Below are 13,155 nucleotides of genomic sequence, written 5' to 3' on the forward strand. Positions count from 1 at the left end.
TTAATAATCTTTCTACGATTGAAAAAAAAAGGTGTTAAAATGATGTACAAACACTGGATAGGATGTGCTAAAAAATAGAAACAGGATGTGATAAGAACATGTTAAGAGAGGTGTGTGTGAGTCATAGGAAAACGCTACATGGCCATCATAATAACCACATAAATAATACTAATATTCTTAATTAATTATTAAAATGCGCTAATAGGATGTGTGTGTGTGTGTGTGTGTGTCATAAGAGATGTGCAATGTACCCGTCATATGCCCCCCACCCCTGTAACCCTTTCATCCATTTGGACGGCTTGAGGGTTATGCCTTGTGACGTAGGAGATTAGTATGGTCGTGGGACTGGACGACCATGTGACGTACTCTCTGCCACTAACCCCTCTCACCCATTTGGCCGGCATGAGGGGTATGCCTTGTGACGTAGGACTTGCGTTCCATGTGTCGTAGGAGATGCGCATGTGTGACGTCAAAGGAACGCATCTCCTACGTCACATGGGGCAGGTCCTAAGCCATCCTCATCCTCTCCTACTCCCACTCCTAGAGTGAGTGATGGTGAGGGGGTGGGAAGGAGCTTGGCATAAGACCTCATCCTGTACGATGATTGGTAAGTAGAAAAGATGGGAGAAGACGCGCGTTCGCGCGCTACCTCTCATACGTACGCACGCTCGAATTTGGTGTGGACAGGGGTGAGGAAGGGGGGAAACCCATAAGGGGTCGACAAAAAAAACGTCCTCGTATGCCCAAAACTATACTACTTACGTTTTATAGGCGAGGGTAAGCACTTCCTGTATCGCACCCCATTTAATACACGTCAGTCTCTTGAGAAGCGATATGCGTTGTTCGCTTCGTTCCACCAGCTCCTCAACATGCTTCCCCCACGTTAGCTTTCGGTCAAATTTTACACCCAAGTAAGTGGCTTCATCTGTTCTTACAATATGTTAATTGCAATATTTCAAGGAGAGTGTATACTGCTCAGTGGACAGCGTGAAGAGTTGGTATTCTGTTTTCCTGGGGTTTACCTTCATCTCATTTTCCAAACACCATCGTTCGATTACTTTAAGTGAATCATTTAAGCACGACTCTAAAGCCTGTATATTGCTACTTGTGGCCCATATCACCAAATCATCCGCATATAACAGAGCATTCAAACCTGGCTGAGTTTCTATTGCTTCCAGTACATCATTTATCATTACGTTAAATATTACTGGGCTTATAACAGAGCCTTGCGGGAGGCCTTGTTTCGTTTGTCCAAAAGCCGATACAGCATCTTTATATCTAACCCGAACGAACCTTTGAGCAAGAAATGAATGTATAAATCGATAAAGGTTGTCACTTATGCCCAAGTTTAGTAGTTTGTGCAGTAACATCTTTCTCCACACATTGTCGAATGCTGCCCTAAAATCAATAAATACCGCCAACGTGCTCTGCTTGTGCTGAAACCTGTGCTTAATACTTTGCGAGAGACGTATCACAGGCTTGATGGTGTTTCTACGGGGTTTGAAGCCAGCTGGCAGTCTGATATGAGCTTGTTTCTATCCAAGAAATGCTGCAGCCTCCTGAGAACCTTTCTTTCGAATATCTTGCAAAAAATATTTAAATAATATAATAATAATAATAAAAGCTTTATTGACACCCTTTACAGAGAAAAAGCCTTTCCATTGCTTGTTGACGAGATGTTGGGGGGTGAGGTTCAGCAGGTGCGGGAGCTTTACCACCACCTTGTTGAAACATTAGCAAAAGCCTGCCCCGCCTCCTCTCCCACCACTACACATTACCCGACCGCTCGCCTTTCTCAAATTCCGTTGCCCCAGTTTATGGAAATTTTCGGCATTGTGTCACGTGTCGGGACTTCTTCACCGTTTTGGTGGCGAATCAGCCGGATCTTTCAGACGTCGAGCGCTTACACTATCTATGCAGTGCCCTGCAGGGCGCAGCCAGGGGTGCAACTCAGCATATCCCCTTGAGGGAGGGGCAATTTCGGGCGGCATGGGCTATGCTGCTCCACGCTAGCGCAGCAGTTAATATTTAGGCTCCTTATCATGCCCCTTCCAGCTGCCACACCATCTGAAGAAAATATCCAGCTGCTGCTGTCCCAGGACGTGGCGTGGCGTGTGCGGAGGCCCTACTCGAGATTCAGGCTCCTGATTTGGCCGCGTTCCTGGTCTTCGCGCTGCTGGCACGTCACCTTGATGGAGAAACCCAGCGCTGTTTCGCGCTGATACTGATTTGCTGGCCCTGGGGTCTAATTCACCCTTAAGGTCGCGCTATCGCACGACTTTCACGCTCATGCATCACGCTGATTCTCCTCTCTTGGTGGTACATGCGACACTCTTGGACAGCATCGTTCCTCCCTCTCCGCAAATGCCTTTCCTCGGTGAATGGCCACATCTCCGCCGTTTGCCTTTGGCAGACCTGGCCTTCAATCGGCCGCGGAAGAGCGAGATTCTCCTCGGCAACTATATCCTCCTATGCCTGCTTCGCTCCGGACATATTCATCGCACCCCCCGCACCCTGGTCGCATTTAATACCACGCTAGGCTGGGTCCTTTGTGGGTCTTATCAGCCCACTCTCGGACCGAAAAGAGTACGGTTTATTCTTCCGCCTCCCGCGAACCAGCTTCGTTCTCGGGCGAGCGCGCGTCCTGAGTCTGCAACTCGGCCTTCCAACCCCTCGACATCTGTGTCTCCGGGCGAGGCTTCGGAGGAGATCACTGAGACCATGACTTCGGCGACACTGAGCAAAGGCATTCTGCCGCACCTCAACTGCTACCTCCTTTTTCCGGTCAAGATGAAGAGGAAGAAGAGCTTACCTGCCTTGTACGACGGTTCTAGGATCTGGACAAGGTGCCGGAGAACCTCAAGCTCACTGCTGATGAACGCGCATGTTCACGCAATACACCGCACGCACCGCCACTGGCCGCTATGTTGTCGCTCTCCCGTCTCGCTCCCATGAGTTGGGGGTCAATTAAAGAATCGCAACTAGCAGAATCACAAATAAAACTTTTATTGATATGTTACACACAAACTGAGAACATTTATATACAGGGTAACTTCTAGTAACGTACAATACTAATAATCTTCGACTAATCTTGACTGCTCTCTGACTAAACTTTTACTAAACTCTATATTCATAATTGCATGTCCTTATATATTAATTACAGTTTACATTGAGTATCGCATAGATACCAATAATCTTAAATAGTTCATATTCCCATAGATCTAACTTATTGTTACATATTTACATTGATAGCTTTGCAATAGATATCGTATCTTCGAGAGAAAGGTACATTTTCTTTTATTTCCGGCGAAAGGCAGGGTGACGTCATAACTTCTCCCTTCTGAAGCTCTGAAGTCCCCTGAAGATTCTTATGATGGTGAAGGTGCCCATTTGATATCCAATACAGGTGCACTTGGAGGTACTAGGTGTCGCAGTTGTATCGCTTCGGCATGTTGCCTTTCTGAGATTTGCATTTTACTTTTTATATATGGTATACAAATTGACATAACATTAAATAGTAATAAATAGCTTATGAATGGCGATTAATATTTTTATAGTAATGTTTACATCAAATAGTACAAAATCGTCTAGTTTCTCTAAGTTAATTTCAGTTAGATTCACATTTTTCAATTCTTGAAAAGTTACATTATAAGGAATAATTTCTTTTATTTCTGCAGAGAAATTTATAGGATCAGCATCGATCGAAGATTTTATTACATTAGGATATTCTATTATTTCTTCATCATTATTTAATTTTACTATAGCCACTCTAGGTAGGAAAGCGAAATGTACATCTGTATTGTTCTTTATGCTTATTCTAGAATGATTGAATGATAGGTAAGCATTAATGTCAGGAATATATTTTTTGAAAGTTTTTAAATTTACGCTTATGGTTTTACAATAATTTAAGCTGCCTTTTGATAATATTTGGAGCTTACACATATCTGTAACTTTAACAGGTTTAGTACAATAATAGTTCTTGTTAACATGAATGCATGCAGCTTTATAGTAAGTATTATTAACAATGTGTATCAGTTGATTTAAATTATGCACACTTACCTACATATTTCTGATTTATTAGATTTGGTGTGGATAATAAATACATAGTTTGGTGAGATTTCGGTTTCTTTGGAATAGAAACAAAATAATAGGCTGTATTTTGTTTAAAGAACAAACAACTTTGCGGGTTTCCCTTAACTAGTGTCCATTTTAATAGCGACAGTATTTTGGTCAGCATCTGAAACGGAATTGTATACTTTCCTTTGTCTTTGAACATCGTCTTTATGTACTTTGATTAGTTTATTTTTGCTGGTAACGTCTTTAAATTGTACAACTTGTCTGTATTTATTTACGTCCTTTGTTTTAGCGCGTTTTCTACAGTAAGTAACGTCCGGTATTTCGGGATCTTCCCGTTCTTCATTGAAAGTTTTCGTTCGTGTTTCTTTTTCTGTCATGATTTTATTTCTTGTTAGTTTATGTAGTAAGTCAAGTTCGTTTCTATGTTTATTTATTAGTTCTGTCCGTAGGATGTCGTCGTAGTAGCTTATGTCGTTGTTTTTTTTATCCCAAATGTGATTTCGTTCGGTGTCATTTTTAAGTTTTGGTTTATAGTGTTGTTAAATGCGTGTGTAGCTAAGTGTAGTTGTTTCTCTAACGATTCGCCTTTGTGCGTGTTTTGCAAAGTCCTAAGCAATTCGATGAGTGTACAGTGTGCTCTGTTGAGAAGTCCTAGTGAGTTTGAGTGATTAGGTGTAGTGTAGTGTTCTTGTATGTTATATAACTTTAGAAGTTCTTTTACGATATTGTTGTTGTATTCTTTGCCATTGTCCATTATGATTTCTACTGGGGTGGGAAATATTGATAGGTATTCAATAATTACATTGGAAATGTTTATAGCAATAATTTGTTTTGTTAGTTTGCATGTTAGTCGTTTAGAGAACGTGTCCATAATGGTAATTATGTATTTTTGTTTAAAATGTAGGGTATCAATCATGATTGTCTCAAATGGTTTGTTAGGTGTTGGTGTTATCTGAAATTTTGTTTTAATTGGTTTTCTATCATACTTCACTTTTCTACAAATGTCGCAGCGATTTATAAAGTCTGTAATCAAGTCCTTCATTCTGGGCCAGTAATATATGTTTTTCAATTTGTAATATGTTTCAAGACTACCGCGATGAATATTTTTTCCCATATGATAATTATTTATTATTTCTTTTTGTTCATCTTCATCTTCAACGTCCAAACATTTTGTAGTATATTTCTTTATTTTTATTAGATTAGTAAGATCTTCGATTTCCTTGCAGAACATGTTAAATACATTTTCGTATTCTTCTTTTAAACTCAAAATTTTTGTTTCGCAGTAAACACCGTAAACTTTATTCGGTTCTAAGTATTCAGTTAACTCTTGTCTTAATTTATCTCGGTTTTCATTGAAGTGTATTTCGATTATTATTTTATTTTTGAATCTTTTTATAACTTTTGGTTTTTCGTTTCCCATCTCTAGGTGGATTTGTCTTTTTTCGACGTTAATAGGTTTTTCCTTTTCCATTATTTGAATAATTTCATTCGAGGATTCTCTCCTTTCTGAAGATTGAGAAAGCACTGCTCCCAATGCATAATACTTGCGTCCGTCGTAAGGGTAAAGGGCAAATTGAAATTTCGATATTGCAGAAACGGAGCATTAATAATAAGTTCTTTTAAATTTTCAAATGCTTTCTTAAATTCAAGGTCATTGTAGTTAATATTCTCTTCCTTCTTAAGTGTGGAAGTCATAGGTTTGGCTATGTTAGCATATCCTTGTATAAACTTCCTGTAGTAACCCGTCAAACCTAGGAACTGTTTCACTTGTTTCTGGGTTTTTGGTATTGGGAATTCCTTGATGGCTGCTATCTTTAAAGGGTTTGGCCTAATACCCTGTGGGCTTAAAATATGGCCTAGAAATAATAGTTCTGTTTTTAAAAATTCGATCTTGTCTAGTTGAATTGATAATTGGTGTTTTGAAAGTTTCTGGAAAAGTGTTTATAGTGCTCTTCTTTAGTTTTAGTATAAACAATATCATCCATGTAAACTAGAGTATTTGGAGTGTTTGAGAGCATTGCGTTCATAGCTCTTTGGAAAGTTGGTGGTGCGTTACACAGTCCGAAAGGCATTCTAAGAAATTCGTAGTGTCCTGTGTTGGTGCTGAACGCGGTTTTACGAATATCTTCTGGTTCCATTTCGATCTGATGAAACCCAGATGCTAAATCTATTATGGAAAAAATGTTTGATCCTTCTAATTTGTTTAAAAGATCCTCGATGTTTGGAAGTGGAAATTTATTTAGTATGGTTTCTTGATTTATTTTTCAATAGTCGATGACCATTCTTATTTTCTTTTTACCGCTCGCGTCTGGTTTCTTTGCTACTACCCAAACCGGGGAGTTGTACGGAGAGTTGCTTTCGCGAATAATGCCGTCTTTTAATAATTTCTTTATTTCCTCGTCTAATTGATCCTTAAATGGTTGAGGGTATTGTTAGTGCACCACATATGGGTTTATATTTTAGAATAACATATGTTTCTAATTAGAGAACTGGAATAACTATCATATGATTAGTTTGTTAACATTATTAGTATTCAGTTTTGCAGTATATTTTGTATCTAGTTTTGGGTTTTGGATCCGGAGAAGGAGACAAATGTGGTAATGCCATATTCATTGTTAATTTGTTAGCATTAGTTCTATTCTCTTATATTCATATAAGTACACTATATTTATTGGTCATAGAAACGAGTTACGAGTTACGAGTTGCGAGTTCTGAGTTGAGAATTGTTTGGTTGAATAAACTCCGTTGCACAGAATCCTGTTGTTTTGATCTGGATCCAAATACAGTTTCACATTTCTTCAAGGTGGACTTATTAGAAGATTCTAATTAGAGGGCTTATTGAATTTGTGATCAAGAGTTTATGGACAATATTTATTTAATTTATAATTAGTATTTGTTTGGTTGCTAGTAGTAACGTAAATGTTTGTCTTTAGTTTTATGCGTTTAATCATATGGTATTGTTGTTTTTGTTTATATTAATATTATTGTTTGGTTTGTTTATATTGTTAATTTTAATTTGAAAATTTGCAAGAGTTTTGTTTCTTCGATTGGCACTAGAAGAAAACTATCATGACGGAACGTCTAACGGTGAAAACCTTGAAACAAGTTCTTAAAGAAAGGGGGCTCAGCGTAACGGGTAAAAAAGCGGAACTTGTAAAGCGAATTGAACAAGCTGATGAAGAACTTGACCAGTTTCCGCAGTGTTCTATTCGCCCGGAAGACAGTGTCTCAGCTGTGTCGGAATACACTCAGCGTTCCAAAAGTGCTCATAGTTCAAATAAGAGTATAATATCAGAGAAAAGAGCTATGGAAGCAGCAGCAGCAGCTGGAATAGCGGCGAAGGAGGCCAAATTGAAAGAAATGCAGGAGTTAGAACACGAGGAGTTGAAACTAAAACAACAAAAGGAAAGGCTCTTGTTGGAAGCGGAGTTAGCGGAGGTTAAGGCTAGAGACCAAGTTTTAGAACAGTATGAAGAAGGAAGTAGGGTGTCGAAGCCACCAAAAGTCAGCGGTATTTGGGGTCCAAATAGGCATTCAGGTTGCAACATCTTGGAGAAAGACCTTGTGCGAATGTTGATCGCTTCGAACTTAAAGGGGCAAATGCCAAAAGTTGAAATTCAAAAGTTCAACGGTGATGTTACCCAGTACCTTGGGTTTATCAGATCGTTCGATAGCGTCATCGGATCAAAGCCAACCGACGATGAAGAAAAATTAAATTACCTCGTGCAGTATACTGTAGGTACACCGAGGGACATCGTGAAAGCGTGTATGTATATGGACCCAAAGGAAGGGTATGCTGAAGCAAGAGCGCTGCTAGATAGGAGATATGGAAATCTAGAGAAGATAATCCCAGCTTACATCGGAAAAATTTTAGAATGGCCAGACATCAAACCCGACGATGTCGAAAGACTTGATGATTTTGCTATTTTATTGAGAGGCTGCAAAAACGCTATTGCTGGCCGACCTTTCGGTAAAGTGAGCTCCAAGACCCTAAAACGTTGAGGAAGATATTAAAAAAATTACCATTCAACGCGCAGGAAAGATTTAGAAGAAGAGCCGATGAGATTATGGACGTGGAGAGAAGGGCTGTTGAATTTAAAGACTTAGTCACCTTTGTTGAGACTGAAGCCAGAATAGGGATGAATCCACTATTCGGTAGACACTTGTTTCGAGATTTGGGATCTAAAAGGGGCGCCAGAAAGCGCGTTGGGAAAGAAGATTCTAGTAGGAGAGAGGCCATAGGGTTTAATTTCGCTGATGAAGAAGAACCTCTGCAAAAGTGTTATTTTTGTGGCGATCCTCATTGGACCGGGGAATGCGCCAAGCTGGGCAGTCAAGATCACGAGAAAAAGGTTGAGTTTGTGCTGAAACCTAGGCTATGCTTTGGCTGCTTACAGTTGGGACACCGGTCTAGAAAATGTTCTGAAAAATTAAGATGCAAGCGATGTCAAGGTGAACATCCTACTATTTTGCACAAAGAGTATCCCTTCACAACGAAGGAGAGTCTTGCTGAGACTGGCAGGGGGCCAGTATGTGCCAGGGTTAATGAGATTGGGTCGTACAGAATGTCAGTAGTACCTGTCAAGATCAAGGATTCAAATGGCAGGTCCGTTGAGACCTATGCCTTTCTAGACAGCGGAAGTTCGGTGACATTTTGTTCGAAAGACCTCGCATTGCAGCTGGACCCTAAGGGAGGCTCTTCCCATTTGATACCGTTGAAAGTCGCTACGATTCATAAGAGCGCTACGTTAAACTGTGGTTTGGTTAGCGGATTGTTAATATCCGATCTTGAAGAAAATAATCATATACCTTTACCACCGGTGTACGTGGTTGAGGAACTGCCCGTTTCAAAGGGTGATATCGTGAAAAGATCGGATCTAGAAGGTTACAATAACCTTAGTCACTTAGACATACCAGACTTAGATGAAGAAATAGGTATTTTGATTGGGATAAACGTGCCGCAGGCGCTGGAACCATGGGATGTGATACACTCTTCCTCGGAGCAAGAACCCTTCGCTATTAAAACTAGATTAGGATGGGTGATCTGTGGGGCACCTTGCACAAATCGAGGTGGTAAAGAGAGGGTCAACAGTTTGAAACTCAAAAATCAAAACCTCGACAGTTTGCTAACAGAATTGTATGAAAAGGATTTCCCTGAAGTGAACTCAGCAAGGCTAGGGGTTTCTGAAGAAGACCGGACGTGGATGTCCATAATAGAGCAAGGCTGCGTTAAGAGCGAATCAGGGAAGTACGAAATTCCTTTACCGCTAAGAAAGGGCGCTGAATTACCCAACAACAAGAGTTACGCGATGAAAAGATTAGCAGATCTCAAAAGGAGGTTTGAAAAAGATCTGAAATATAAGAAAGACTATTGCGAGTTTATGAATAATATGATTACCCAAAAGAATGCTGAAGAGTTGCCAATGGACTCTACGGACAGTGTAGGCAGGCATTCTTGGTATATACCACACTTTGGTGTGTATCACCCAAAGAAACCAGGGAAAATTAGGGTTGTTTTTGATTGTGCGGCAAAATATAAAGGAATCTCATTAAATGATGCTTTGATTCAGGGTCCCGACATGACAAGTTCTTTAATCAGCGTTCTGTGTAGGTTCAGAAAAGGTCGGCACGCCTATGTAGCCGATATTGAAAAAATGTTTTATCAGGTCTTGGTTCCGGAGCATCAGAGGAATTATTTGAAGTTTCTATGGTGGAAAAATAACGATTTCGACTCTGAGCCTTCGGAGTTTCGCATGACAGTGCATCTATTCGGAGCATGCTCTTCTCTGAGTGTTGCAAATTACGCACTGCAGAGAACGGTTATAGATAATGGACACGAGTTTGACGAGGACACTGTGCAGACGGTGTGGAGAAACTTTTATGTAGATGACTGCCTTAAGAGCCTGGATGATGAAGAAGCTCTTGCGAATAACGCACTTGGCTTACGAACATTATGTTCCCGGGGTGGGTTTACGTTAACGAAGTTTGTAAGTCCCAGCTGTTTAGTTAGAAAGCTAGTTGGAGATGATCAGAATTTTCAGGAGCATCCTAGCAATTTAGAAGTGATGGCTCTGGGAATAGGTTGGAATTTGAGGGACGATTGTTTAAAGGCGGCGATTCAAATGCGTCAAGCCCCGTCTACAAGAAGGAAGCTACTAAGTTTGGTAGCAAGTGTTTTCGACCCGCTGGGCATAGTCTCACCTTTAGTTCTGCAAGGATATTGCAGAATCTGAGCCAAATGAAGACCGACTGGGACGAACCATTGGACCCTAATGTACGGAAACAAGTTGAAGGTTGGTGTGAAAGAATGAAACGAGGTTCATCCATCAAAGTTGAGCGGAGTTATGTCCCGCGAATTTTCAGCAATGTTGTACTAGCCCAAATGCATCACTTTTCGGATGCTAGTGCAGTCGCCTATGGGGTGGCCAGTTACCTGAGAATCCTCGATTCTCAAGGCAATGTGCATGTTTCCTTCATCTACGGGAGAGCCAGAGTAGCTCCAATGAAAGCGGTTACTATCCCCAGATTAGAGCTCGCAGCAGCCACCATGGCAGTCAAGAACAATGAAATGCTATACGAGGCATTAGATTTTCCAATCAACTCTGTAACGTTTTGGACGGATAGTACCACCGTCCTTAGATATATCAATAATGAAAAGAGCCGGTTTCAGGTTTTTGTGGCCAACCGCCTTTCAGTCATAAGAGATGGATCAGAGCCAAGTCAGTAGAAATACGTAAATACAGTACTGAACCCTGCGGATGACGCATCGAGGGCGGTCCAATCAGAGAGGTGGTTGAAAGGCCCAGAATTCTTATGGAAGAAAGAATCTGAGTGGCCATGTCTACCAGTCAACTGGGATTTGTCAACCGACGACTTGGAGATAAAGAAATCAGTAGTGTGCTCCAGATTAGATGCCAGTGTTTCTCCGACTGAGAGGTTGCTGAACTATTTCTCAAGCTGGTGGACTCTCGTGAAGTCGATTGCTTGGTATCTCAAATTCAAACAGTTCTTGCGTAAGAGAGGTAGGGTCGAAAGGATTGACTATTTGAAGCTGGAAGATACAAACGCAGCCGAGACAGCTATTATACAGTTCGTTCAATTCGAGTGCTTTAAGGAAGAAGTTGGGTTATTACGCAAGGTCAATCGCGTGAGTAAGAATAGTTCAATAAGAAGATTGAACCCAGTTTATGTAAACGGATTTCTTAGAGTAGGAGGAAGGTTCAAGAAAGTGCCAGGGCTCACAGAGGACGAAAGGCACCCTATAGTACTACCGTACAAGCATCACGTAACGGATTTAATTATAAGAGACTATCATCTTAAGAGTGGGCACATGGGAAGAAATGCAGTGCTAGCTGCCTTGAGGCACAAGTTTTGGGTAGTGAAAGGAAACGCAGCTGTTCGAAGAGTAATTTCCAGGTGTATTGGGTGCACGAAGCTTCAGGGGCCTCCAATGGAACAACTGATGGCCGAGATGCCCCCAGAGAGAACAGACCGAACAAAGGCGCCCTTTACTTGTTCCGGGATAGATTGCTTCGGACCCTTTTATGTGAAGCAGGGAAGATCCCAAGTAAAAAGATATGGAGTGATTTTTACCTGTTTGGCCATGAGAGCTATTCACTTGGAGGTAGCAGCAGACTTGTCGACAAGATCTTTCATTAACTGTTTAAGACGTTTTATAGCTAGAAGAGGTAGAGTCGAGGTGATAAGATGTGATTGTGGCTCAAATTTCATTGGCGCAGAAAAGGAGATAAAAGATAGTATAATTAAGTGGAAACAGCAAGAAGTGAGAGCGGAGCTTTTACCAAAGGGAATTGAGTGGATTTACAACCCACCTCATGCATCCCATTTTGGGGGAGTATGGGAGAGGCAGATTAGAACCATCCGTAAGGTCCTTAGCTCCATATCGAGAATGCAGAGTTTAACCGACGACGCACTGTTAACGCTGTTCTGCGAAGTCGAGTACATAATAAATAGCAGACCTCTTACTTTAATGACCAGCGATCCATCTAGTATACCACTTACACCGAATCGTCTGTTGTTGATGAAAGAAGATGCCACGTCTGTTTGGGGACTGTTCGGTTCCGCAGATAATTATTGTAGAAGAAGATGGCGACAGGTCCAATATCTAGCGGATGTATTCTGGCAAAGGTGGAGATACGAATATCTTTTGGGCTTACAGGAGAGGCAAAAATGGTTTATTCCAAAAAGGAATCTCAAGGTTGGTGATCTAGTAATTGTAGTTGACAAGGCGGTGCCTAGATGTCAGTGGCCGATGGGAAGGATAACGGCAGTAAAAACAAGTGAAGATGGTTGCGTCAAAAGGGTTGTGGTGAGGTACAATGGGTCTGAGTTTGAGAGACCATTGTCCAAGTTGATTTTCGTCCTGGAAGACGAATTTTACAATCAAGAGCGTTGAAACATCCCGATCGTTTCAAGGTGGAGGGTGTTAGTGCACCACATATGGGTTTATATTTTAGAATAACATATGTTTCTAATTAGAGAACTGGAATAACTATCATATGATTAGTTTGTTAACATTATTAGTATTCAGTTTTGCAGTATATTTTGTATCTAGTTTTGGGTTTTGGATCCGGAGAAGGAGACAAATGTGGTAATGCCATATTCATTGTTAATTTGTTAGCATTAGTTCTATTCTCTTATATTCATATAAGTACACTATATTTATTGTTCATAGAAACGAGTTACGAGTTACGAGTTACGAGTTGCGAGTTCTGAGTTGAGAATTGTTTGGTTGAATAAACTCCGTTGCACAGAATCCTGTTGTTTTGATCTGGATCCAAATACAGGTATCGATAATTTTGACTATAAATTGGTCTATCTGTTTTTAATTTAATTCTATGTTTAATGAGATTGGTACTTTTTAAACTATCTTTTTCCTCTTTGATTATATTGGGATACTTGCTTATAATTTCTGATAACTTGTCCTGCTCGTTATGAGACATATGTTCCGCTCGTATTAATTCTTTTATCTTTTCTTTGTCATGCAAGTCTATTTGATAAAACCTATTTTCTTTAATATCGTCGCATTTAGCTCTCTTTTCTTTTGTATATTATTTT

General features: G+C 40.5%; 4 protein-coding genes across 4 annotated transcripts; all 4 read left to right on the forward strand.

Moving 5' to 3' along the window:
• Positions 1–6,536: 6,536 nt before the first annotated feature.
• Positions 6,537–8,079, forward strand: LOC141459894 (uncharacterized). Its single transcript, XM_074139453.1, has 2 exons — positions 6,537–6,674; positions 6,759–8,079. The coding sequence occupies exon 2, from the start codon at positions 7,147–7,149 to the stop codon at positions 8,077–8,079; it is 933 nt and encodes a 310-aa protein (XP_073995554.1). The 5' UTR covers positions 6,537–6,674; positions 6,759–7,146.
• Positions 8,080–8,144: 65 nt separating this feature from the next.
• LOC141459895 (uncharacterized) lies at positions 8,145–10,310 on the forward strand. The gene has a single exon (XM_074139454.1). The coding sequence runs from the start codon at positions 8,145–8,147 to the stop codon at positions 10,308–10,310; it is 2,166 nt and encodes a 721-aa protein (XP_073995555.1).
• Positions 10,311–10,315: 5 nt separating this feature from the next.
• On the forward strand, positions 10,316–10,804 carry LOC141459896 (uncharacterized). Its single transcript, XM_074139455.1, has one exon. The coding sequence runs from the start codon at positions 10,316–10,318 to the stop codon at positions 10,802–10,804; it is 489 nt and encodes a 162-aa protein (XP_073995556.1).
• A 1,015-nt stretch (positions 10,805–11,819) lies between these two features.
• Positions 11,820–12,883, forward strand: LOC141459945 (uncharacterized). The gene is made up of 2 exons (XM_074139505.1): positions 11,820–12,688; positions 12,773–12,883. Exon 1 carries the CDS (start codon positions 11,987–11,989, stop codon positions 12,491–12,493), a length of 507 nt encoding a protein of 168 aa, XP_073995606.1. The 5' UTR covers positions 11,820–11,986; the 3' UTR covers positions 12,494–12,688; positions 12,773–12,883.
• The last annotated feature ends 272 nt before the right edge of the window (positions 12,884–13,155 follow it).

This window comes from Rhodnius prolixus, unplaced genomic scaffold, assembly GCF_049639745.1.
Source record: "Rhodnius prolixus isolate KJV_2025 unplaced genomic scaffold, Rpr scaffold_29, whole genome shotgun sequence".
Classification (NCBI taxonomy): domain Eukaryota; kingdom Metazoa; phylum Arthropoda; class Insecta; order Hemiptera; family Reduviidae; genus Rhodnius; species Rhodnius prolixus.